At 37.3% G+C, this 27,827-nt stretch overlaps 3 protein-coding genes across 4 annotated transcripts; 2 read left to right on the forward strand and 1 right to left on the reverse strand.

Annotated features, from left to right (window-relative positions):
• Window positions 1–1,544: 1,544 nt before the first annotated feature.
• On the forward strand, window positions 1,545–15,659 carry LOC113091089 (rab11 family-interacting protein 5-like). Of its 2 annotated transcripts, XM_026256519.1 has the most exons (6): window positions 1,545–2,249; window positions 6,437–6,942; window positions 7,395–7,947; window positions 10,196–12,379; window positions 13,389–13,533; window positions 14,143–15,659. In XM_026256519.1, the coding sequence occupies exons 1-6, from the start codon at window positions 1,870–1,872 to the stop codon at window positions 14,401–14,403; spliced, it is 4,029 nt and encodes a 1,342-aa protein (XP_026112304.1). In that variant the 5' UTR covers window positions 1,545–1,869; the 3' UTR covers window positions 14,404–15,659. The 2 variants fall into 2 exon arrangements, with proteins under 2 accessions (XP_026112304.1, XP_026112305.1); XM_026256520.1 differs by lacking the exon at window positions 10,196–12,379 and having other exon boundaries at window positions 1,551–2,249.
• Window positions 15,660–16,798: 1,139 nt separating this feature from the next.
• On the forward strand, window positions 16,799–24,361 carry LOC113091081 (sideroflexin-5-like). The gene is made up of 14 exons (XM_026256504.1): window positions 16,799–16,990; window positions 19,362–19,430; window positions 19,645–19,722; window positions 19,790–19,816; window positions 19,886–19,940; window positions 20,423–20,448; window positions 20,645–20,698; window positions 20,979–21,035; window positions 21,300–21,365; window positions 21,619–21,709; window positions 21,971–22,086; window positions 22,314–22,399; window positions 22,723–22,840; window positions 23,009–24,361. Exons 1-14 carry the CDS (start codon window positions 16,934–16,936, stop codon window positions 23,084–23,086), a joined length of 978 nt encoding a protein of 325 aa, XP_026112289.1. The 5' UTR covers window positions 16,799–16,933; the 3' UTR covers window positions 23,087–24,361.
• A 218-nt stretch (window positions 24,362–24,579) lies between these two features.
• On the reverse strand, window positions 24,580–27,712 carry LOC113091082 (transmembrane protein 179-like). The gene is made up of 4 exons (XM_026256505.1): window positions 26,799–27,712; window positions 26,101–26,238; window positions 25,777–25,855; window positions 24,580–25,668 (listed from the first exon to the last, which is right to left on the reverse strand). Exons 1-4 carry the CDS (start codon window positions 27,119–27,121, stop codon window positions 25,462–25,464), a joined length of 747 nt encoding a protein of 248 aa, XP_026112290.1. The 5' UTR covers window positions 27,122–27,712; the 3' UTR covers window positions 24,580–25,461.
• Between the last annotated feature and the right edge of the window lie 115 nt (window positions 27,713–27,827).

A 27,827-nucleotide genomic window follows, 5' to 3' on the forward strand; every position in this document is an offset into this window, starting at 1 on the left:
TTGAATCATTCACACAACCGCAAATGTGTTTGCTTTCATTTAAAGTATTAGTTCACTTTCAAATTAAAATTTCCTGATTATTTATTTCCCAAAATTATAGTTTCACTGCAGCTTCAGTAGGATCTACACAATACCAGACGAGGAATAAGGGTCTTATCTAGTGAAACGATCGGTCATTTTCTTAAAAATAAATAAATAAATAAATTCTTTAAATACAGATTGGATCTTGCACTCCTCAACAAAGCTCCTCCACTTCACATAAGTAATTACATTGAAAAGGTCTTGCATGATATAGGCTGAAGTACCGAATGTTTACAAGTCCAACATGCAAAGACAAAGTCAAAGTCAAAGGCTGTTTACAAAATATATATATATATATATATATATATATATATATATATATATATATATATATATATATATGTGTGTGTGTGTGTGTGTCATTGAACATAAAACAACTTTTGTAACTTTTGTTTTTTAGTTTTGTAAACACTAAGTCGGTACTTCCGCCTACGTCAAGTCCGACCTTTTCAACCTAACATGTAGTCATGGGCAGGCATCGGAGAACAGTGGCTAGTATTTTTGTTTATAAAACATATACTTTTTTTTTTTTAGAAAATGACTGATCGTTTCGCTAGACCCTTATTCCTCGTCTGGTATTGTGTAGATCCTATTGAAGCTGCAGTGAAACTAATTTTGACCTTCAATCGTTGATAGCTGTTTGAGTCCACTATAAGGAGAGTAATCCTGAAATTTTTCATCTAAATCCTTATTTTCTTTTTGATTGAAGAAAAAAAAGACAAACATCTTGGGTGACAAAGGGGTTAGTAAATTATCAGGAAATTTTCATTTTAAAGTGAACTAACGTTAATCCTTTAATCTCTCTTTAGGTTTTGGCTATATATTACAGTTAAATTCGTTCAGATTCCTCTCCTTCATTTACTTAAATTTAATTAGACTCAAAACCCAATAATAAATCTCTGCAGAATGCTAGTAGGCGTTCTTATAACCAGAATATTTTCAATGGCTTTAACTTTACCCAAATTACTCTAGGCCTGGGTTAAGGATTAGTCTATGATTAGCCAATCGGGTAAAGCTGTTAAAAACGTTTTAAACGTCCACTGATTTGCCAAGCATCAATTTTGGTTGTAAAGAGACACCTGAGCACACCCATTAAATAGTAGGGGTTCAATCCCCAATTGTTCAGTTCAGTTCAGTAAAGAGGCGTATTATTCTTTCAGTAACTTAGGGCCCAACCTACAGTTTGTGCTACTTCACATATCATATTTAAAAGCGGTTTCGAACGATTCATTCAGGTAAAATATTTGTTCAAACAAACCGATTCGTTCACCTAAAGGATTCATTTAAAACTCGCTCGCCACAGCAGTGAACAGCTTCAGCGTGGGTTAGTTTCCCCTCACTCTTTACAGCGTGCTCTCTGATTCACAGTCAAAGCAGAGCTCAAACTCTCTGCTAGATTGTTTACTGTGTTCTGATACGAACTATAGCAGCACGTGTTTTAGTTGCCTTTCTCTTTAATTCAGCTACATGCTTTACCGCGGAGCCCCCACTAATGTCAGAGGGCGGGCCGCGCAGCAGCAGTGCAGGGAGTTGTCAGAAATCTGTTGTGGTGGTGACGTCGAGGTCCAGAACGCCCACCACGGTAAACTGATGTGAAGTTTGACTCGCCAGGGATTTTATATTTATGATCAACGTTACAATTGTGATTGTCTTTTTGACTTGAGCTGCACGATAATGCAGCGATTTCTCTCACTGCAACTTCGGGCGGCGGGCGGTACATAGTTATCCAGTGCGCTAGTGTCATTCTGCTGGATTATCCCAAACAACTGCGTCTCCAACTGCAACGGGATGCCTCTGATCAGCCTGGACGACGATGATCAGAGATGGGTCCCGACGCACGTCAACGTGACCGTCCTTCGCGCGAGGAGTCTGCGGACGAAGGGCAAGCAAGGAAGCCGCTATCTTTACACCATCATCCAGGTCGGCAAGGAGAAGTACACGACCGGCCTGGTGGAGAAGGCTGAGGAGCCGCAGTGGAACGAGGAGTGCTCGTTTGAGCTGCTGCCCGGGCTGTTGGAGGCGGGTGGGATGAGCGCGTACCCGCCCGGGAGCAGCAACCTGGTGCTCACCGTGATGCATCGCGTGCTGATCGGGCTGGATGTGTTTCTCGGTCAAACTATTATACCCCTCGACAAAGTTTTTCAAGATGGAATGTGTCCCAGAAATGAGTGAGTATTTCGGCTAATAATAGGATCAATTAATAGGCCTCTTGGTCGAGGGCCTTGAGACTTTTTTTGTACTGTGGCAGTACCATGGAACTGAATGATTACCAAATTCATGTTAAGTGTAACGTTACATTAAAAAAGTTATTTAAAACCCGTCTAGTAGGTAGAAGACCAGCTGACCAGCAGGTTTATGTTTAAGCAGTTGTACGTAATACATGGTAGGCTATAATCATAGACAATAAAATAAATAATGAGTAGAAATGTCACTTATTATAAAAAAAGGTAATTCAAATAAAATATTTTCATTTGATGTACTGAAATAACTAAATAAATATAAAACTGAAATAAAAATTACTGAAAACTGTATAGACTTAAAGTATAAAAAAGGCAAAAACACTTAAAAAATAAAGTAAAAGCTTATACAAAATATTAATAAAAAGTATAGTAGTATATCAATCATACAAAAAAAACTGATTAAAAAGTACATGGAAAATAAAAAAGACGTGGCATTTTTAGTCTTATTTCACCACTTCATTCCCAAGAGTCAGTGGAAAACCATATAGTGTTCAGATAAAGGATCCTTATGATTTTTCATAACCTTGTGTTCTAGTTTTTTTTGTATCCTTTATTTTTCCAGGAAGGACCCATTGAGATTAAAATAAATCTCTTCTTCCAGGCAGTCCTGGCCAAAAAAGACAATTTAAAGCTATTTAAAGAATAGCTTTTCTTGTTTTTCAGTTTATATAGTCCTGGGAAATTTGACACAGGCATGCCAAAACCTTGAGTCTGTGATTTTGGGTGAAAGAATTTCTGTGCACCCATTTCACAGTTGGACAGACGTTCCTATTCGCAGAACTACAGGAAGATTCTTTAACCAGGCATCAAAATGTACCAAAAATTACTGATTTCACATGCAGTATCGAACAAATACATGGTGGTTGAAGCCACACAAGCAATATATGAGAAGTGTAAACCAGCACTGTTGTGAATACCAGAGTAAGGAAATATGTTTTTACAGGCACAACAAGAGGAACATACTTGGAAGGGCATGCTGCATCTAGTTCTCATCAGTGCTTGCGTAGTGCTGGCACAGAGTCATGCCTCCCTCCACACGGGGCAGTACCAGCATGTGTCAGAATGGCCTCAGAGCGTGCACTGAACTCAACAAACATGCATTTCACTGCACTCCAACAAACGCAGCCTTCCTGGAATCTTGTTCTTTTTATTCATTGTTCAGTTTTATATAAATATATCTCTTGTTTAATAGCTTGCGCATCTAATAGATGAAATTCAACTACTGCTGTCATTAGGAGGAGTAAATAACTTGACATGGGAGGGGAGGACGAGATCAGTTGGTGGGCCTTTTGGCTGAAACCTCTATACACAAGTGAAGTGAGGGAGGAAGTCAGTGAACCATGCTGAGCAACAATAACAGTGTTATTTTCATATTCAATACTTCTACATATATTCTCACGTCCACAATTCAACTATCAAATTCACATGATGTTCAACTGACTTACAAAATTGATTCAATTAATAATAACTACTATTAGGATTTCAATTCATGCTTATTATTGATATAATAAAACAATCTTAACTATAATCTAAATTGCAATCATATTTTTTCCTCCGCTTAATAATTAATGTTTTTATTGGAGATTATATGATTCTTGAAACCTCTGGAATCACAAAATCAGTCATGGTTACTTATATCAAACTATCGGTTTCTATTAATAAAAGTTTGAAAACAAGCAGCTTTTCATAATTATAGCAGACGTACAGAACATATCTTTGCCTCTATGAGGTGGCCTTCGAATAAACTACAATGTCCTAGCAACCACCCAGAACACCCACTGCATAGCAGCCTTCCAGGACACCTTTGCAGCTGCCTAAAAACCAATTAGAACATTTTAGCAGCCATTTAGCAACGCTCTAGCAATATTCAGAACACCTTACTTGTCATAACTCAAACAAACCCTTAAAGCATCTTAACCTCAGCCTAGCAATGCCTTAGAAACCATCTTGAACTGAACACTACAGTGCAGGAGTGTGGTGGATGGATCTGTCTGCTAACCACGTAACAATGACTTTTCCGAGTCAGCATTCAGTGTATATCTGGACAAACTTTGCACTTCCATGTAGGCCTCTCAAGGTTTCAGGTCATGCGGAGAGACGTATGGAGAAATGTCCATCTCTGCACACACTATTCTGAGTCATCACACGTTGTTGCAGGCGTGAGGCTGTTCTGCACATCTGGCTTTAATTCAGCTCAGAGTTGCTCCTCTCTTTCTTTCTCTTCTGCGTCTCCCAGTGTAGGGCGTTTGTCTTGGCTCTCTGCACGTGTGCGCACATGAGGTGCTCTGTGCTCTACCGGAAATGGAGGAAATAGTTTCGCCGCTGGTTTAGTGTGAGACAAAGGGACGGCACCATACTAAGGCAGTAACATTCGTTTAAAAGACCCCCACTTGTGTTTGTGCTGCAGTATAGATCATAGCTGCTTGCTTCAGTGTGGTGCAGGACATTATAAGCCAGTGTTATAAACGATGAGGCCAACAGTGAGAGCATTAATTTAAGTGTGAAAATGTCATCCCAAAATCAAAAGAAAAAACAAATATATTAATTACACTTGAATGAAGTCTCTTATGCTTACCAAGGCTGCATTTATTTATTAAACAAAAATTTATAAAGACAACTTAAATATTTTTTTCTATTGTAAAATTTAAAAAATGTAATTTATTAATGTGATGACAAAGCTATGCAATGGTGCTCAATTTGTGCAAATGGGGATCATTTTTCAGGATTCTTTGGTGAATAAAAAAAGTAAAATAAAATAACAATCTTTTGTAATATTGTAGATCTTTTAATTTCCCTTTTGATCAATTTAATGGATCATTATTGAATAAAAGTAGAAATGCCTTTAAAAAAAAAAAAATTCTTTCTGACCCCAAACTTTTGAAGGGTACTGTAAACTTTGCTTAAGGAAATTAGGATAATTAAGATAATTTATGTTAAGATAGCTATTAAAATATATTGATGTTCTGAAAGCAAGGATGCATCTTGCTGGCCTGATGTTTAATTATATTTATTTTATAGTATTTAACTGATAAATTACAGATATTACAATTCCATACTATTTTGTCTAAATAAATGAAAATGCCAAAAACTGAAATCGGTGTTGATTTATGATTTCACTTTTTAAACTTTAGTTAGTGTGTAATGTTGCTGTTAGATCCTAAACAACATCTGCAAAGTTACGACGCTCAAAGTTAAATGCAAATGGAGATATATTATTTTAAAGATATCGCTGTTTAAGGACTACAAAAAAAAGGGACTACAACAAGCTTCTTCCTGGGTTTGTGACATCACTAATACATTACAACCCTGCCCCCAGGAACATGCAACTATCTGTACTGGTATGGGGGCGTGACATTTCCAGACAACGTGCACTAAGCTGTTAACAAATCCAGAACTGTTCTGAGCAAATCATAATGCTGTCTTCACACCAAACGCAAATAGAGCATAAAATTTGCGTCTACCGCGTCTAGTTCGCCGCTTGAACATTTTGAGATCATTCGCGCGTGAAATTCTCTTAATTTGCTTCATTTGCACGTGAAATTAACTTCACAACAGACGCGAATTCGCATCATGGGGGGGCTTCTGACAGCTGAGTTCATGCAGCATTTTCAACCGCCATTTTATTCTGATAATTTTCTAAATATTACTGTTATCGTGTATTTTAACATTGAAATCATTCGCGCCAGATGCTTTATTCGCGTTTGGTGTGAACACAGCCAGCTGACCAATCTGAGCCTGATTATTTTTGAGGGAGGGGGTTTCATAGAAGCAGGAACTCAAATTGATTTGAAGAGAACAGAAACAGCAATGTAGAATAAAGATAAAATACTTTTTTTTTTTTTTTTTTTAAACAAAGCATGAACACGTTACACTGCACCCCATAAACACAATCAAGCCTTTAAAAAAAGCTGATCAACCACCCCTTTAAATACTGTAGTAAATTTATTTATTACAGCGTTGTAATGTACAGTATGAAAAAGTATAATTCATTTAGACATTTGCTAAAGATTAATCTTAATAAAGTTATTAATGATTTCAAAGTTTTTAAACAACTTTGAGTGTCAGATAAAATAAAATTCCTTCTAGCTGACTTTTGTTCTCTTTCTATATTTAAGGTGGCTCAAGCTTCACTCCAAGGCTGGTCGGAAAGAGAAGGAGCGAGGAGAGCTGCAGGTCACCATCCAGTTCACCCGCAACAACATGACTGCTAGTATGTACGATTTGACCATAAAGGACAAGCCCCGATCTGCATTTGGAAAGCTGAAGGACCGCGTCACGGGAAGAAAGAGAGGAGACGTGGAATCCTCCTCTGCCATTTTACCTGGCCGCTTCGCCGCACTATCAGCGTCTGTAGGTCCTCCGTTCGCTGGAGATGGTGGACCCGATGAGCCAGGCAAGGAAGAGGGGGTCGATGAACACCGCAGCAAGGTGAAAGACTTCTTCCTTAAGGGGAAACTGCGCAAGAATTCAGACACACAGTCTTGCTCCTCATTGGCGTCAGACAGTAGCATGGCATCGTCCGCTGGGGATTCATTCGTCTCAGCAGAGCTGTCCAGAACACCCATCTACAGCAGCAGAGTGATGGAGCCCTTCCAAATGGACACCGAAGGTGGAATTAAAGGTCAGTGATCTAGAAGAAGAGATAAACTAAAAGAATTCATAATCATCATGTAGAATTTACATAATAACTGTGTTGCTAAACTGTTAATAAACTATGGGTTCCATATGATAACTTGTGATCGTTTATGACAATCCTTGTGTTCCAAACGTGTATGAGTTTCTTAATTCTGTGGATCATATATATTTTTTTTCAACTGTTTTTGTGCATACAATTGAAGTCCGTGAGATCCAAAACAAAACTTGATCTATTGACTTTTATTATGTGAACAAAAAAACCCTTAGACATTTTGCAAAATATCCTCTTTTGTTTTTCACAGATGAAAGAAACTCAAACATGTTTGGAACGGGTGAGTGAATGAAGACAGATTTTTTTTTTTCCATCTTTAAAACCTCTCCTCAATGTCTGGTTGGGATAAATACTGATCTTAGTCTGTACACTTTTTCTCTTTAAAGTGATGACCCACAAGCGTGCACACAGTGATGAAGCCAGTAAGATCATGGGTGTTCCTCGTCCCAGCCCTGCCGTGGAAAACCTAATAGACCAAAATATGGCGCTCTCCAAATCAACACTCTGCATCAATGGAAGCCATATCTACTCATCCGAGCCGGTCAGCCCCAAGAGTCCAAGTACCATCCCAGCCAAGCGCTCCCTGCTGGAGAAATGTGCGCCCCTTTCTCGGTCTCTCCAGAATCTGACCCGACGCAGCGAGGACTCGCAGAAGAGCGATGGGAGACGCTGGTCCATTGAAAAGAGCAGGAAGGAGCTCAGTGAGGCAGATGGAGCTCAAAGCCAGACCCAAGGGGCCACAACCCTAGAGGGAAAGCCAATGCAGGCCTCTGGACATGTGGAAGTGGTGGAGAAAGGAAAAAAGCTAAGAAAAACTCTGTTTTCTAGCGGGAAGAGTGACACTCTCCCAGTCAAGCCGGAGCAGAGCCAGGTTTCTGCTCCTCTTGAGGGCAGACGCAGAGGATGGTTTGGCTCCGGTGACTCCCAGAACAAGCCGAGGTGAGTGAAGGCCAAGCAAGGCTACTAGGTTTTATGTTACAGTACAAAAGATGTATCAGTGTCATCAATAGCTGTTTCCCATGATCTATATTTGACTGTCAGACGTTCATCTAAAGGTATATGTGAATGGCTTTGAATGTCATCCTGCATTTTGGTCCTCAGAGAATTTTCTTAGAAAATGTTTGAATTTGCTGATGCAACAGTTACTGTGCAGCTTGTTCCATCTCATTTCTTTATATTGCTCTTGGTCTGCAGAACATAGGTCTAGACATCAAAGAAGGGATTGTTAATGTGTTTGTTTTCATCCAAGAAACTTGTCAAATTTCCACAAATTTGTTGAACCATTCTAAAACATCAGCTGATTTTATAAGAAATGTCCACTTATATTACATTGATTTATTTGTTTATTATTTTGCATTTCAGTTATTTAATTTTTTCATTCAGCAGCATGTTATTGTTTGACATTCAACCATTTTTTCAACCATTCAACCTGTTTTGTTTTTAATAGATTTAAGGGTGGGCGATATGATAAAAAAAATCTTTATTAGTCATTTTAATTCATGATACTGTCACAAATTGATTTTATTTATTTTTTGCTTGAAATATAGTTGCTATGATGATTACATTTTTGATGACATTGAAATTTCACAGTTATACAATCTACACAATACTAGATGAACTGAAAGTAATAAGTTCTCAAGCTAAGTGAAAACAAGTAAACATTTAATAGAACAAATGTAATAGATCAATGAAAAAATGAAATTATCAGGTATCATTTTTCATAAATCATAAATAATTTAACCGAGGTAAGAAATACTCTGAGCTGTTATCAAAGGCAAAAGAGGCCATTTTTGTCATTATGTGAATAAATACTATTTAGTTGTTTCAGTTTGTTATTTGTCCAAAAATTACAATTTACAATTACAATTTAATTTTTTTTGACATATTCCTAAAATCTTATGACAGGTGTTCTAATAAATTAAGCACCATGTTTTCATAGCATTCAGTTTGTACAATTGTTTTAAGGACATTGGGCAGAATATAGAATAGTGTGTTTTTGTCAGTAAAATTAAAATAAAGAAAATAGGGGTTTTAATTCAAATACCGTATTTTCCAGAGTATAAGTCACACTTTTTTTCATAGTTTGGCTGTTCCTGCGACTTATAGTCAGGTGCGACTTATTTATCAAAATTAATTTGACATGAACCGAGAGAAATGAACCAAGAGAAATGAACCAATAGAAAACATTACCGTCTACAGCCGCAAGAGGGCGCTCTATGCTGCTCAGTGCTCCTGTAGTCTACACTGAAGACATAGAGCGCCCTCTTGTGGCTGTAGATGGTAATGCTTTCTCTTGGTTCTTGGTTCTAAATAAATGCGACTTATGTTTTTTTTTCCTCATCATGACTTATTTTTGAATTGATGCGACTTATACTCAGGTGTGACTTATAGTCCAAAAAATACGGTAATTGAAAAAATAATCAGCCAACTAATCGATTATCAAAATAATCTTCAGTTGCAGCCCTAAAGTTTTTAGTGAGCATGCAGGGAGCTGTCCTGCTGTTGCACGCTGATGCAACTGAGGAAATACATTGTTTATTAAAACGCAGTCATTCTTAAAGTACTAGTAAAATAAGGAATTGTACGGTTTTTAAAAACGGGGTATCGTGATAACTTTTTAGTACTGGTATATCGTGCAACACTGGTGTGAAATGGGGAACCAAAATTTTATTGACTTTCATGTGTTAATGTCTTATTGTGCTTTGAATATTAAAAAATTGCTTGAAAGTTTAAACTGGCAAGGCTTAAAATGCATGCAAATTATAATTAATTAACTTTTTGGCAAGGCTAAAAATGCATGCAAATAATAACTAATTAACTTTTTAAAGGTGACACCGAAATATCTCTAGAACATAACCACACTAGAGATGATAATCCAAGATTTATACCAATTTCTACCTGTTTATCATGTTTACAGGTATATCGCCCACCCCTAGTTAGAGTTTAGAGGCTGGATGCCTTTTGTTTCTACTAAACCAGCAGTATTTATGTAGGTGCAAGCTGGTCAAAACATGCCAGACACTTCCGATCAAAACATGAACAAATTTAAATCCAAAGACAAATTTTCTTTGATTAAGAGGTGTCTCTGTAATAGAAAAGATTTGTTCCTATCCTCCCACTCATATTTGGATTTAATGGCCCTTTACACACTATGACTAAGAGGACTACTTGTGCCTTCCCTTCACAGGCTGGGAGTCTCTCCTGAGGTAGAGAGCAGCTCAGACACCCCCTTTCAGATCCCTTGCTCCCCCAGTCAGCCCCCGCGCTCTCTTCCCCTCGGTTGCACTACTGGCTCAGTGTCTCCCCCTAGTGGCAATCACACCAACCCATTCACCCACTCTTCCCCAACACCCCCTTCCATCTCTCCCTCCAACCCTTTCCTCACACGACTACAGCAAAACCCATTTTTTGAGGATCTTATAGCTGAGGAAGGACTGAAGTCTCCAACTGCTGGTTACTGTTCTCTTAATTCCAGTCTTTATAATTATCCAGTCGGATGCAGTCCCATCCATAATGGCGCACAGAACAAAATGTCCGCAATAAAACGGGAAAGACCCAGAAGTATGTCCAGGCAAAGGTCTCTTCCAGTCATTATGCCTGAGACACCAGGTACAAACTCAAACACTAATCCGAATCACTCTCTGTCTGAGAGGGCTGGAGAATGGGATGATTTTGAAGCATTTGCCACCAGCCGGCTCAAATCGCCAAGTGGGACTCCAACCAGACCTCCATCAGCACCGTTTCTCTCACAGTTACCAAATACAAACCAGATACTGTGTGTAAACAACAAAGCAGACATTGGTTTAATAGTTGACGAAGTTGACATGGGTGTTTCAAGGTCATGGGATCTGCCTCCTCTACCACCACGAAGACCCATGAGGATCCAAGGGATCACCACAGACAGCTGGTTGGACAGAGCCCAGGAGCTTGCTGTGCAGAAAGAGGCCTGCTTCCTTTCCCAGACTGACTTCGCCTCCCTTCAGCATGTGAGAGATGGAGACGTGAAGAGAAACTCTCAGATTTTTTGTTCAGATAAAGAGTTGCACCATGTTTCTTCAGAAGGGTGTAACAAGATGGATGCAGAGTTGCACAGCAGTATCAGATTGAACAAATTCATGGTTGGGGAAGCAAGGGGTCATGACTTTGTTACGAACAACAATGCTAATAGCTCTCCGAATGATTTTGGTGAAGATGCACATGGAAGCTCTGAGTGTGAGTACATGGCACCTGAAACTCTGTGTTTCCCGTCCGACTGGGAAACCACAGTGACCGAATCCCTTTGCAGTTCACCTCAGGCCCAACCAAAACATGATTCAGAATCATCCTGTGAAATAAGGGTCTCCAATGAACAACAATGCAAGGCTAAAACCAATGGAGTAGGTTTGTTGACCCTCTCATCTAGAGATTCGAACAACAATACAGATACTTCAGAGTTTGCTTTTATTGATTCTGGAAGTTCACAGTCTGAGTTGCAACAACCTTTTGAAACGAATAAAGATGGTGTTAAATCATCCAAAGATGGTTCAAATTTGCATTTGGTGCTTCCCAGCTGCTCCTCTGGTTTACCTGAGGATATATTGTGCAGAATGGCATCAGAATTAAAGCTGTTTTCACCAATAAACACCCATAACAATATCACATCACATTTGTCTGACTCACAAATCCATACCCATTGCTCATCACCTTTTGAGAGATTTTGTGAAGAACTGGGAGGACACCAAAACACTGCTTCAAAGGTTAACTGTGAGACTCAGAACGTGGCTGACATTCTTCTCAACAAAGAGATCACTGTGATCACGCAAACAAGCTCAAGCAAAGACAACACTGTGACAACGCAAATCAAAGAAGTGTTAGCAGAAGGCAATGACTTGCTTGCTACGCATGATGATAAGGAGCATAAACATTTAACAGAAGGTAACCTGAACTCTGAAGTCTGCTTCTTAAAGAACAACAAGGTCGAGGAATCTTGTTCAACACTGGAAGAACAAATGAGCTTTGAGGAGTTGCATGCTAGAGTAGCGCCAAGAAACTCCAGGAGCCCCTATGAAACTGAAGTCAGATCGGCCCGCATCAGACCGCGCTCAACCACAGGCTCACCCAAAACAGTCTCTGGTGCTGATTCGCTGCCAGGCTCTCCTCATCCTACATCAGATCCCATTTTGCATGATCCCTGCCCTTCACCCACCCCATTAGCTGGTACTAACTCCTCTCTCTGCCCTGAGCCTTCCCTTCCTGCAAACCCCCCCAATGAGTTGCCCAGCATGGCTTCCACATGCTCCTCCACAGCCCAGCCCCACGTTGATGCACCGCTCGCCCTCTCACCTGAGGAGACACAGCCAGCTAACGTCCTCCTGCCCCATGAGGAGAGCAGGTGAGACCTCACTGCCTTTAAAAGCACACTCACCTCTGCTCTCACCTGAGAAATAACCTCATTCTCTCTCACACCTGGTGCACTAAGACAGACTCATATGCTCTCACATATTTTGGGCTAGAACAAACTTTGTTTGTGCACTCACAGCTTGCTATAATTTGGACTTTGACAAATGTGTGTGCATTTTTTCTGGCACATCTCTTATTACCTTTCCTCCTGATTTGATAATGCTGCATTTCTTTTAGTTCTTTCATTTTTCATCTTTGCTTTTATATTGCTTCTTCCAGCCTCCATTCGGTTTTGGAAGTAACCCATTTTCTTGTAGACGTAACAAACGATATTGAAATAGTCTAAAGTTAGTTGACAGTTATATTGCACGCAGCTAGCGTTCATGAGAGGTTTGATTATGTAGAGATTGCATCATGATTGATTTGTTAGTACCCAAAGAGACAAAATTCATAAACAAGATGCTTCTCAAAGTGCATCCTAGTCAGTATTGATATTAAATTGCTTGAGACTTGAGAATATTTTTTTTTTTTAGAATTGACTAAAACAATTTCAATCAAACTTTTATTTATCCGAAGGACTTTGTTTCAGTGCTTCTTCAGTTAGTTGCTGTGGCAATATTTTTTTTTGTTCTGTTTCACATCTATATTTACAGTTATTTCACCTTATTTCAATTAATGATTTTTTTTTATTATATAAGTTTAACTTTTAGTTAACAAAAACAACACTGCACTTAAATGAAAGATTACTAAGAACTTTGACATCTCCTGAGTTATGAAAGATCATCTCTGAGTGATAAAATTGTTGTTTTTCATTACTTTTAACCATTGCTTCATCAACTATGCGCTGTTTCTTTTGCTATCCTAACTCATTAGGAAGTGAATAAATATGAGATTTAAAGTGGCTTAAAAAAAGGATGCTTACAAACTACCTATTAAACCATGATGAAATGCCTAGGTCAATGTAAATACTTCATTTATCTCCTTTTTGCACCACTGTACAGCCCTCACCCGGTGAAGCCCTTGACCAACACAGCTCTGCAGGGAGAGAAGAAACCTGAAAGCCGCTCAGTGCTGGAGAAACTCAAGTCCAGCATCAGCCCAGGACGATCTGCACCAGCAACCACTGCTGAGGATGAGAAAAACCAGGTACTGGAAGTTTAAAGGTGCTGTAAGCGATGCTTTTATCTAATAGCACTTCCTTCTAAAAAAAATAGTATTTTATTCACATTAATAGTTTCCTTCAATCTTTTTAACAAATCTTTTTTTATTCTCACACACAGTAAAACTGGTTTTTATACATGAAAGTAAATGATACCCTTCCTAACATGTAAAGGCAGATATCCAATTTAATGATCTGTGGCATCCATAAAAAACACTGGTTTAGACCATCAGAACACTTTTTCCGCTCGTCAGTCATTTTGAACATTGGTCTAATTTAGGCTAGTTAGTGAAATACATTTCATAGAAAGGAGCTGGAAGACGTGCTTTGACCCAGGTTCTGGAAACTGTAATCAGCAAACAGACAAGCAGACACTGAAACAAACATTGATCTGAGAGGTTATATAGAGTCTCATTAAAATGTGTGTGGACTTGTGGTGATTGCACTATAAAGATATTGAAAGAATGCACACATGATTCAAGATAAGCTGCAGCGTTTAATGAAGTAGTTTTGATTCATCATGCTCTACATGACATACAGTAGCTCAGTACTGTTTCTCTCTAATAAACATGACTCTGTATCTGTTTCCTGTGCAGCTGGCTCTGATGGAGGCTCGGTCTCAGTACCAGAACATGACTAACATGGAGCTGATAACTCTGCTGCTTCAGCAGGAAATGGATGTCAAGAAGCAGCAGGCTGAAACTGAAGTGCTGATGGCATTATTGGAGAAACGTGAGGCCGAACTGAAGAAGATGAAGGTTCAGGTCAGAGACCTGGAGGACTACATTGACAAGCTGCTGGTGCGCATCATGGAGCAGACGCCGACCTTGCTGCAGGTACGCGGCAGGCCCAAATGACTGCAGTGACCTGCTCCGTCCCAAGAACACCCCATATTGATCTAAAGCCATTTGTGATGCTCCATTCCATTTCAAAACTGCCAGATTCATGTAGACATGATAAAGCTTTGCACGCTTCTTACTGGATTTCCAAATCCACAATCATTGAAATCTAGCTTACTGCTAGTCATGCTTTGAGCACAAGGCAGTGGTTAAAAGAAAGAAACAAAAGAAGTATGTACAATTAGATTTTGTTGATTTCATGTAGATTAGTATTATTCATAGACATTTATGTCTTCCTATTCATAAATACACTAATAGGAAATTAGTGTACCAGAATGTCAAGCAAAATGTCTTATGAAGATCCACAAAAAAAGCACTGCCTTTATTAATTGACTTCTTTAAATGTCACTTTAACACTCTTCTTTCCGCATAATTGGAAGTATTTAGAACAAAATCACAAAATGATATTATAAAACCCTGAAACTTCTCCAATAATGCGTCAGCCTTCCATATCTCAGTCCTGTCCATATCTCAAGAAACTATTGTTTCAGCTTGACATGGTATTCACATGGTATTAAAACACTGTTCGATATGAATCCAGAGATTTCAAAACATTAGTAATATTTAATAAATATGGATAACAAATACACCTTATAAAAAAATATTGCTTTCATTAATATTGTAAATGTAAATAAATATCTTACTAGATAGCTTTAAAGCACCTTAATGCACATTATGCAAAACTGTTGTTCTTGAGCCAGTCAGCTTTGCCACATAGAAACGGCTGATATCAGCGCATGCTCACTTCCATCAAGCACTCGCACTAAAGCAGAGATTGCCTCTGCAAACATGTAAGTTATGCAATACAACAATACAAGTTGATAAATGCTACACAAAATATATTCATGAAGCCTTAGCACTGCAGCATACTTAAAGTAGCAAATGTAGTCATATGCAAAAAAAAAAAGCAATGCTTTTTAGTGAAACACAGATTTGTTCTTTCTGTTTTCCTGCATTGTAACTTCATTGCGTTAGAGTGGCTTTATGATTTTCTCTGATATTCATTGTGATTGTGTCTTACAGCATTGTTGTTTTGTTGTTGTTGTTTTTTACAATACATGTGAATTTTATTTTATTCATTTGTACAGTATTCAGTGGTTTCTTTGGTTGATGTTTCTTCAGTTATAATGCTGATGAAAATGATGTGAGATTCTGTCCCACAAGAACATTAGTTCTATGTCTCAGTATTTGACAAAGAAAGTACAGGGTTCCTGTTCATTTTGTTCATCCAAAGTATTTGTATCTCGCCAAATATACATCCTGAAATAAAAGTTACTTTTTTTTTGTTGGAGTTACGTTCGGTCGCAGTGTTTCCCAGTGTGTTGCAGGAAAGAACCATGTATCACTGTGATACTAGATTTTTGTTGTTTCGTTTTGCCTTTTAATCGCCATTTTGCAGTGTGCCTCAGTGGATTTATTTACAGCATACATTCACATTTGTATTTTATTATTTTATTTATTGCAAATTATTTCATACAGCCTCATTTTGAAAATTATTTGAAAATAAAGTTATAAAATCATTTGTCGTGTTTTTGTTTGAGTTCTTCACAGAATTGACATGTATATGTTTATGAGCCTGGTCTCGTGCTTCATCTTCATCAGTTTGGCGGTTCAACAGTCTCAGTAGTGCTATAATTAATTACCACTGGGTGGCACTACCGCGCTTTTGAAGATTATTAATTGTACTTTGTGCTTGGCCCACTTTGTAAACGTTCAAATAAATCTGAATATTAACAAACTTTTGTATATTTCATGAAAACAGTCTATAGGTAAAAAAAAAAAAAAACTGATTAGTACATATATACAATTTTACACTTAACTGATTCATAACTGCAGTGAAATGTTTCATGAGCAGATGGGTTTCATGAAATATAAATGTTGTGGGAATCAAAGCTCAAACGGAATGTGTCTCTGCTTGCATTGTTTGGGCTCCGAGTTACATGGCAATGACTTTTTAACATTAAAATGCCATAATGGCATAATTTATCATCCAAATCATCTCATGAATGCTTCATATTTAAGAGATAATATTGATTTATTATTAATCTGAACATTTCAAGACTTGTATAATTGTTTTAACAAAATAAGATTTCAGAATCATTCGTTTTGTTTATTTTTTATTTATCTATTTGTTTTGTTTATGTATTTTTATGGTTACAACAAGAGCTATCTAGTTGGGGCAGACCATGGCAATTTTTTAGATGCTAATTATTTTGCTCAACTTCAAAGTTGTCCGAAGTCAGCAAATATTTTTAAATATTTTTAAATATTGTGGAAAACAAATATATAGCTATATAAATCTTCAGACTTCGTGTAATGGGTGTGTAATGCGCTCTGCGATCAGTTTTGTCTCGAGTTAAAAGGAAACTACACTTCCCATGAACCTCTGCGAGCTATTGCTTCACCACTTTCGTACCCGAGTTGACTATTCTTACAAATTCCGCCTCATGGAGCTTTTTATTATTTAACATCACTCACTGCTGCCGAGATGGCGGAATCTGCGTCCTGTCCGGTGTTTCAGCTGGGAAAACCGCGTTACGAGCAGGTAAAGAGTTTGCCGCGATGTTGAAGTGCATCTTTGATGGGCGTTGATAAACAATGTGTGCAGATACCTTTGCTTTGCTTCAGCACTGTACTGCGAAAGTCACCCATTTCTCAAGCTTTTTGCGTTGTCTTTTCGTTGCTTCACCGCATTATAACTGGCCGATGCAATTTGTGATGAGTGTAACGGAGGTTTTAGTGGCACTGTTATATTAGAAACTCCTAAACCATTAGACGCGTGCACAACAGCTTTTCCTTTTAAATGCAAATAGCAGGAAATGAGTAGGACAAGATTGCTTTTTTGTTTTTTAAAGCTGTTGATTTCACTGGTCAGTTTTATTTTTGTATTGCGTTGATTTCGTGGCACGTTATCAAAGTTCATAATTTTTCTAAAAAGCTGGAAAAACTGCCTCTCCTCCCTGTTTTGTTTATTTCCTAAAACTACATCGGATGGACTAGTCTCAGATATTCAGTTTTGCCTTTTGAAATATGACCAGATTTTGCTGAACGAATGCAAATAATTGTCTCATCAATTGTGTTATCAGTGAGATCTCACGCGCTCGTGTCGGTCAAATAAATAACCATCTATTTAAGTCCTGCTGCCTCCATGGAAACACCGCGGTCATCCCAATTAACCCCTTCAGACCCGAATTATGTTCCATGCAATCACAAATGTGACCAATTTATTTATTCTGTGAATATACTGTGTATTGTTTAATAGGTAGTTCTGATGTCCATATGTGGTTCTGAACAACTGGATAATCACGCATGATCTGATTAAAAATGTCACGAACACTTAAAATAAAATAAAAAGAGAATACAGAAATGAAGTAGATTTAGGTTGTTTTAGAAGTCATTTACTATATTAATCGATTTAAAGCTTGAATTCAGTCGTTGAGAATTGATTTCTGAATGCTTAAATGTTCTTTAAAATATATATTTAGTTTTCTTTTAATGTTGTTATGTTGTAAGACTGGTAAATTTGTAGATCATGTGTCAGTCCTGTGTCAATATAGAGTTCAGATTTTTTGCTTTACATTGAGCCCCACTGTCCATTACAGTGTACATTGCATAAAAACTATGTAATAAAAAGTGATATCATGACTGCAGTACTAAATTTGAGAAGATTTCTTTTTTCAAGTATTCCTCTGAAATGGATACTGTGTCTGAATGGGTTCATATACACTCTGAAATCAAGTCAGTCAGTCATCAGTGTCCTCCTCTGGGTTTGTTAGGGTGAGTTCAAACTGTTATAGCTAAGCATGATGAATTGTTTGAAATGCGGCGCTGTTAATCTAAGAAAACCTTACATTTACTTTGTCTTCAATAGAGGGCAGAATGGTGAGGTGTAATCTGCCTTCCCTTTATTAATCTTGGATGCTCTGAACGCATCCAAATGAAATACTTCAGTGTTCTTTTTGGTGCAATAATGAGTTTCATCAGATTATTATGCCATATGCTGCCCAAATGAGTCTGCTTTGGGTCTACAGGGAATACAACCAAACAAAAAATCACTGCCCCGCTGACAAGCTGGTCCAAGATTTTTCTAAAAATATATGTGCTAAAATGTTTTTTGCCTGTGTTCATTTAGTCTGTCCCTGTCTTTATCATCACTTTCATTTGAATCTAAATCTAACTGGTTTATTGCCTAATCCAGCACATGTTCATGTGACTAATGCAGACTGATCTTTTTTTTATTGCTGCTGTTTTTAGGTGAAATCAGTGTATCTTAAGGATAAGGGTGTGTTTTCTTCCTGCTCCGTCTCTGCTGACTGTGTTGCATATTCTCTGGGGAGCAGAAGCACATGCATAATTAACAAGTCTTCTCCAGCAGACATGTGCTCACATGGTCTCTGCAACAGCTTTGAAGCAAGTGTGTGTAGCCCAGAAAAAACTTTATTAGCCGACTGAAGTCAGATCAGCAGATTTTTCTTGCTCTCTTTACCATATAATGTAAGATAAAATGGATTTCAGCTTTAATTAAAAAATTTTTTTTGCCTTGTCCCTGGATAAATAATTTAGATGCAGTTGATAGAAGCTGCATTTTTACACCATGTTTTGTGCCAAGAAAACCCTTGGCATGCTCGTTGTCTCTCAGAAAAGAGCTTGCATTGCTGCGCTGGGTTCAGAGACGGTGGGAATGTTGATGCAGGCAGTCGTCGCTTCTTTGAGCACATTCTGCACAACCTGTCAGTGAGTTGTCTTAGCAGGCCTAAAATATTTTAGACTAAATCTAAACTAAAATCAGAACAGCTCTTGACAATTTAAGGTACAAGACCGCAAGTTTTGTGCTGCGAGTAGGTTGTCCTGTTTGCATGTTTTCTTTATCTTAGGTTCTGACTTTGTGAAACTGAAGGAATGTTTTTCTTCCTCAGAGCACATTTCTTGGCAGGTTGAGACATTTCATTGATATCATCGATCCTTCCACTTTGTTTGTGACAGAGGTATGGAAATCTTGTCTGTGTTCTAGTAATTGTATTCAGTTAATCTGAGTTGCATTGTTTTTAAACTACAATGATCTTTCCTTTCTTTTATATACTGTAATTATGTCGCATCTATAAAGAATGAATGTTCATTCCTATCAACTAATTTACAATTTTGGATGAGTTGAATCCTGTAGTCCTATGTTACCTTTGGATTTCTGTTTTATTTTTATAGAGTCGTTTAAGAGAATGTATCAAACTCCTGGATGATTTCAAGCAAGGGAATCTTCCTCCAGGAATTACAGATCACCAGGTGAAATCTATCTTATGTATAGTACATGTGGTGCAGTGTTTTATAACAATCTGTGTTTTGTGTTCAGCTGTGGGAGGCTCAGAAGATGAAGCAGGTGAGTCTTGTGCTCATTGTTCTCTGCCACTTTTAAATGATTTACAGTCACCGACTCATCTCCTTTCAGGCCATCATTCACCCCGACACCGGGGAAAAGATCTTCATGCCTTTCCGCATGTCAGGTAAACAAACTTGACTTTGGTGTCAGTGCAAAAATTTTTGACAGAAATTAACACATATTATTCAGGATACATATATATATATAAATATAAAGATAAACATTTCATTTTTTATCAAATAAATGCAGATTTGGTCAGCATAAGAGACTTCTTTTAAAAACATTGTAATTATATAGAGAGCCTGATTTCTTTTCTGTTGTTTGTTAGTTTAACTGGAATTATGACTGCAGCTTTATATTATAGATGTCATTCTGGATGTGTACATCCAAAAACGGTGATTATTTATGCAGGTGTGTAGCAGTTTGGTCATGCCCTGAAATTAATAATAGAATTGCACCATACTAACACCGTTTAAACTTAAAGTAATAAATAGTCAAACAAATGCAAATGAGGTGAGGAGTGCCATAGAGGTTATTTTTACTCTGTCCTGATTTCTGAGTTCTGATTTGTTGTTGCTGTTTCTCTTATCTGGATGCATTTCACAGGATATGTGCCGTTTGGAACGCCAATCGTAAGTCTTCTTTTTGCTAATTAAAAAAGATCAAAGCGCCACACAGATAGAGCAAATATTAGAGAAAGGAAGCCTTGCCAGTCATTATGCATCCAAATCCTCTAAGCATTAGAGGTGTTGAAATCTGTAATAAACCTTTGTTTCTATAGATAGGTGTAAATTATTAACCAGCGTATTGCTGTACACTCTCTTGCAGGTTGTTGGTCTTCTCCTTCCAAACCAGACTTTGGCCTCTACAGTGTTCTGGCAGGTAAAGTGGCTTGTTCCCATCATTTGAGTGCCTCAGTGCCAGGAAGCCTAAAGGCTGGCTCTGTGCCGTCAGTATCCCGAGAGCCACTGTGTTACATTTAGAAATAAATATCAGACTAAATTTGTCCTAATTAATTAGATTTTCTGTATATTTATTTGACTTTTACCAGAAGCTGACTTCATAGAAAATCAAATCAGTCATTATCTGAAAGAGGAATTCAGCAATAATCAAGCAATACTTCAAGTGACTGTCAGGCTAATCAGGAATTTCTCTATTACAGTGGCTGAACCAGAGTCACAACGCTTGTGTGAACTACTCCAACCGCAATGCCACAAAGGTACGGTCTGAAAAGTACTCTTAAACCAGGTCAGGTTTTTATGGTTTAACTATTGCAATGCAGCTGTAGATGGTCATTCATTGAAGCGTTTCTTCTGCTCGATTCCATTTGAATGATCATTGTTTTGTCCCGAGGGCCAGACATCTGTTCTGCATCTGACTGTAGTTCACAACCTCAGAGTGTTTTTTCTTTGCACAACGGTCTGTGCTACATTTGCTGCACCTGGATGTTGATGATTGTTTTTTCCCCAAACATTATTTTTAGCCAACACCAACCTCAAAGTTTATTCAGGGATATATGGGTGCCGTCACCAGTGCTGTTTCTATTGCAGTAAGTCAGTGGTGTTCAAGTTTTGTTCAGTTTTATTTTTTAAATGTCAATGTTTGTCATTGCGTCATGACCTCTAAATAAGCTGTGTATAAATGTTTCCTCCCTTAAAATGTCTGTCTGATATGAAAATAATTTTTTAGAACATTTCATTGTGATTATAAAATGTTTAACAGCCCTTAGGGGTAATAGTGTTCTACTTGCATAACATCTTAAGTAATGTTTTACTTAGTAATGTAATATTGTCTTACTGTAGGTGGGACTGAATGTACTTATCGAGAAATCCAGCAAATTTAACCCTGCCACCAGACTGTTCATACAGAGGTTCATCCCGTTCCCTGCTGTTGGTATGTAACTGTAGGTAATGACTCAGTCCCTCACTCTGTATTGTGTGAAGCTCCCCCTGCTGTCAGAATGAAAGCACAACACATTCAAAAGTTTGAAGGCAGTAAGATTTACCGGTAGTCTTAATGTTTTTGAAAGAAGTCTCTTGTGCCTTCAACTGATTTATTTGATCAATGATAAAGTAAATTAGTAATATTATTATATATAATTACGATGAACAAATGACCTTTCACAGAAACTGGATGTCATGTTTTGTTTCTCAGCCAGTGCGAACATCTGTAACGTGGCTCTAATGAGACACAACGAGCTGTCTGAGGGAATAGATGTGCTAGACCGCAACGGGAATGTAGTGGGATCCTCACGGATAGCTGCCAAACATGTGCGTACATTTTTTGCTTTAAATGTTTTTTGTTAATTGTTTTATTTTCAAATCAATGCAAGTAAAGCTAAAATAGTTAATTAAAAATATTAGCTAATTAAAAATAGTCAAAATTGTATTCTTACTAGCCACGTTGTTACGTGAATTTACAAAAGTTATTATCTTCCTTACGTCATAAGTAGACTTTTTATTTATTTATTTATTTTTTTATTTATTTTTTTTATCAGGCACTGATAGAAACAGCACTAACGCGAGTAGCGCTACCACTGCCAATCTTCGTCCTTCCACCAATCATAATGGCCTTCTTGGAAAAGTATGGAGTTATTTTTGCTTCATTTGCATTTAAATTAATTTCTGAATTGGAATCATTATTAATTATAATTACTAATAATTTATTATGTTATATATATATATATATATATATATATATATATATATATATATATATATATATATATATATATATATATATATATATATATATATGTGTGTATATATATATATGTATTTGATTAATTATACTTATGAATGAATTATTATTTTACTTGTAATTAATTATTGAAATGATAATTCAATTATTGTTAAGTAGCTAAAATATCACAGTCATGAGAGTCTGTTCTCGCTGTCCTGGACCAGGCTTCCTCTGATGCAGGCCCATCGCAGGATGATGCTGCCTGTGCACAGTTTAGTATGTCTGGCCGTCTTTGGTCTGTCCTTGCCGCTGGCGATCAGTCTCTTCCCACAGATGTCAGAGGTACTGCAGCAACACCTGCATCACTTCCCCTCTTCCTCTACTGCAAACATTTGCTGCAGCAGTTTTCATTTTGTCTGTCGACCTCTTGCCATTAATCTTTTCGTCTGTGTGTGCTTTGAATAATATTTTAGCAGGGAACTGCTTGCTAATCGTTTTTTGCTCTAACAGATCGAGGCATCTCACCTTGAGCCGGAAATTGCCATGGCAACGGATTGCAAGGTGCTGACTTACAACAAGGGACTGTGATGAAAGAGAGAAGTTTAATCAGCTGTCTAAGATTGCCAAGGATGTGTAGGATAACTGCAAACTGTATTGAGGAAAAAACTGTATTCTGAGCAATAGTAACCAGCTAACCTTTTTACCGAACCGCTGAGCCATTCAGAGGCGTCATGCCCATTCAGAGTGATGGGGGCACGTGCCCCCTCAGATTTCTGAGCCAAGTAAATTTTGAATGCAGCTTCCTAAAGACAATAAATAGGCAAATAATATTTTTTATATTTGATCAATTTACACCGGTTTGATTAGATCATTCAGTGCAGCTACATTAAAATCTGTGCTCGTGCTTTGGCTGGCACTGAGCCAGAGACCGATGCGTTTGTACAGCGCTGCATTATAACCAGTCACACACCATTCTGTTGAGCTTATGAATGCAATGGCCAATCAGAGACGTTCAGATGAGTCCTTGCCTGAATGCGGTGTTTTGTTCACTCGCTCGCTGACTGAATTCAAGAAACAACAAAGTGCAGATGTGAGAACAAGATCTTCATTTCACAGTCTAAAAAGCTTCAGTGATTTAAATGGGAGTTTTTGAGAGTGCCTGAACTCTGGCTAGACAGAATGAAAATGTTCTTTGATCATTTAAATGCTCTTTGCTCCCTGTAAAATAAATGTTATAATTAACAACGTTAAATACAAAGTGAATCGTATTAAAAATATTTTAAGGTATGACACCCATATCTGGGACTTACCGTAAGTAATAAGACAGGTTTTTATGGGTAGTTAATAGATTGAAGTATTAGTCTACTTTGCCCATCACAAATTATAGATCAAGTAACAAACTATAAAGGTGAAAAACAATAAGATTCACACGTGCGTGCCCCCTCAAAAATCATGAGTGCATGACGCCACTGGAGCCATTTATCAGTTTTACAGAACTGTTTATAAAGTAATAATTACTGTATTTGCCATTTTACTGACAGCTATGACAGGGAGGAAACATGGCCTTATATTAAATGATTTTATATATTAATAAATATTATATTCATGCTGATCAAACAAATTATGAATAATGAATAGTTGGTGCTGTTTTAAATGTTTAATTATTGTATTATATGAATGCACTAATGAAAATGTAATTGCAGTTAACGTTGTGTTTAGTTGCATGTCACACTTTCCAAATCCCTGAAGAAGAAAAAAAATGTTATGTGTACTTGTACAGAGTTTTAGTCCTTAAGTATTAACTTTTAAAAACAATTTCTATTGCAATATGGACACACAAATATATGTTTGAAAATTTTACTATTTTTGAGTCAAAAATGTGGTCTGTTTAAACTGATAATTTTTTATGGTGTGGTATTAACATTTAATTAATTTAATAACATTATTTTGTTATATTTTCTTTTGTTTGCTCTTTTTGCTTTTACCATGAGTTTACCATTTAAGTTGAACATTTTATCTTAGTAATTATTTTGCTTAAAATACACAATAAAGTTCACCAACTTAATATCAAGACATCAAAGCATGTTCTATTACCTTTACTCAAGTGAAAAGAGTTTATAAATAGGACATAATGGATACAAACAGCAGTGTATAACACGCATCATCACATTTCCAAGCCATAAATGAACATTTCTCTCTCATCTCTCTCCTGCTTCTTATTCAACTGTTTGTGTTTCACAACAATCCTCCAGGTCAAAGGTTCAGGATTCAATACAGATTAGCCACATTCCACATCATGTTTTTCCAACTTGTCTTTGGCTCTGAATTTCTATCACATAAATGAAGCAATGCAATATCCAGAAAAAGTAGATTTTGAACCAGGAGCCTGCATCAACACAAACAGCTTCATATAAGAAACCTTCATCGGATTAGAAAGAGAATGTCTGGTTTGAGTGACAGTACCATTCAGTATGCAAAAAGTCACGCTGTACTCGTATCCATTCACAGCACATGCAACGGGCTAGTCTTTCCTTACCATTGACTTAAAATTCACATTATATGGCTAAACATATAAAGTTAGATGATATCTTGCATATGCAAGAGCAATGCATTAATAGTGCAATATATTTTATATATTAGAATCCTCTGACATTTGTTATGGAAAGGTTGTAAATGGGTGAACACAAAACATTTGACCTCAACGTAAGCACTAAGCTACATGAAAAAACTTCTCAACAAATGCATTGAAAAAAAGTAACAAATAGATAAAACCCAGGCTAATTCCGATTACTGAGAATATTCTTTGTGTAACATGCATGAGACTTGTGTTGTTTGTTTGTTTGTTTGTTTTTAGATTAGAAGTTAATTCCATTTTATGCTAATCTTGTCCTGTCTTCTTGTTCCTTCTTGCAAATCAATAAAACTGGCCTTCGAGCAACCTCAAAGTGCAACTTCTGTGAACACTAAATAAAAACACTGGGAGTGTTTGAGGGGTGCGAGTGTGGATGTGGATGATGAATGGGACACTCCACTTGAGTTTGGCCCAGGAGGAGCTCCTTCTCCCTGGATAAACACGGTCTGCTGATCTGCTGACTGTGAGAATGATAGAGCCTCAGGAAGGACAGAATAGAGTGAGCCAACCACAAAGCTGTTACACACCACAGAGAGATCTGCAAAAAGAGAGACACAATTTTACCATGTAAAAAAATATGAATGTTTTGTTGAACTGAGCCACATATTTCAAAACGAAAAACAAGTTACTTCAGTTGCTCCTTTACCTGCGCACAATTGAGCTCAGAGTAGAAAGAGGATGTCTCAACGTCCAGATAAAGAGGAACAGACTGTGACTCAGCACAACTGCAGAGACAGAGAATCATTAAATACATCACTGTCTTACAACATTATGTAGTTATTTCATTCGTTCCTGAAACATGTGCATTCAACAGTATGCATTGTATTTTTTAAATATGACTTCAGCATGCATTTTATGTTTTAGATCATAATATTAATCAAGTCTCTAAAGCTGCTTTGAAGCGATATGTATATGTAAGTGCTACACAAACAATCTTCACATCAGCTTATATATTTAAAGCTGTGTGTACCTGTAGGATCTGGTGTTGTGGTCTGTAACAGTGTTGCACCAGGACACCAGGCCCAGGGTGAGAGTAACGCTGGCCCCTCCAGAGAGGAAGAACACACACAGACTCAGCAGCAGCGTGAGGAAGGCAGAGAACAGCGTGCTGCAGGAAAATAATAAAAACAATGGATCACACAATTAAAACTTATATATAATATAAAACTTTTATTGAAATATTACTTAATATACACAAATTTTAAAAGCATATTTATCTCACTCTATATATAATTAATATAATATTTAAGTATTAAAAAGACAATTTATTGAATAATATATTTCAAATATATACAGAATAATGCATGTTTATATATTGTACTTATAATTGTTTTACATCATTTACTCATTAAAACATTAAATAATTTAATATTTAAAATGTTTAAGCATAATTATTATAATTAAATATAACATTTTATATTGAACTATTATAAAATATTTAGGTCAATTTCTTTGATATACTCAAGTATTAAATAGCATTAAGTTGAATACATATATAACTATTTAAAATTATTTTAATTTTAGCTTATATTATTTTTATAAGTTTGATTTAATTTTATTAATTCATAAAATATGCCATTACTAGTTTCTGCAGTTACACAGATAAGAAATTGTACCATTAACGAATGTAGCATTCAAATGTCTTGTTGTCAGATTAGTGAGACTCACTCGTCATGACGCCGGTGGAGGTAGAACAGACTCCTCCAGCCCTGAACGGCTCCGTACAACACGGTGAACACACCGACGAATGTGGCGAACTGGCACGCCGCTAATGGACCCCATTGTTGCACCACCAAATGAGTGACCGTTCTGGGCTCTTCCTGACCCACCGTGAGGTTCTCCGTCCTCCAGAAGCCTTGACTAAACAGCGCGCACCTTCCCTTGAAAGCGGACCCGTTTAAAGCGAGCGGCACGACCACCAGGAGTCCCGCTATGACGGACAGGGTGTGGGCGGCGCAGTGAGCCAGCAGCAGCCGCCGGTCCAGCTCCATGGACTCGAAGATCAGTTTCAGCCTGTGGTGGAAGAGCGTAACCTAACGATCCCTGCTGGAATCTCGACGTTTGTTTTCGACAGTGTACCTGCAAATGTAAACTATATATACTAAGTGGAATTTTACAGCGCTTGAGTTTGTCGGGACTCCTCCTCCTGCGGCGGGACGATGTTACACAACTGTTCGGCTCTGCTCTGTGACGCACTCTCACACGATTCTCACGAAACGCGCAACTATAATAGAGATCCAACATAAACTGGTTTTATAAAAAAAAAAAAAAAAAATTATCAAATATGCATGTAACTGATTTAAATATTTAATTGACATTTGATCAAAAATGTCAGTAAAAGTGGGTGTTTTCCATGTTAAAAGCAGAGCCACGCCCCATTAAAACGTAACTCGGTCAGTGGATCAGCGCTGCTGAAAATCATAGCTGAAAATGGGTCAACCATTATGTCTCTAAAACAAACCTTATCCTAATTGTTGTTAACTGCGTTACCCACATTGCAATCACCAAAAATGCAACAGATATTTTACACCCACCAGCTTTTAAAATAAATATAAAGAAAAGTTGACGTTTGATACCTCAAATTTGAAGGCCAGGTAGAAATTAACGCATTTTTCAAACTTTTAAAATTATACTCAATAACATCTCTTTATTTAACTAATAAAAAATGTTACAGACTTCCGAAACAATATAAGAAAT

This window comes from Carassius auratus, unplaced genomic scaffold (assembly GCF_003368295.1).
Source record: "Carassius auratus strain Wakin unplaced genomic scaffold, ASM336829v1 scaf_tig00214077, whole genome shotgun sequence".
Classification (NCBI taxonomy): Eukaryota; Metazoa; Chordata; class Actinopteri; order Cypriniformes; family Cyprinidae; genus Carassius; species Carassius auratus.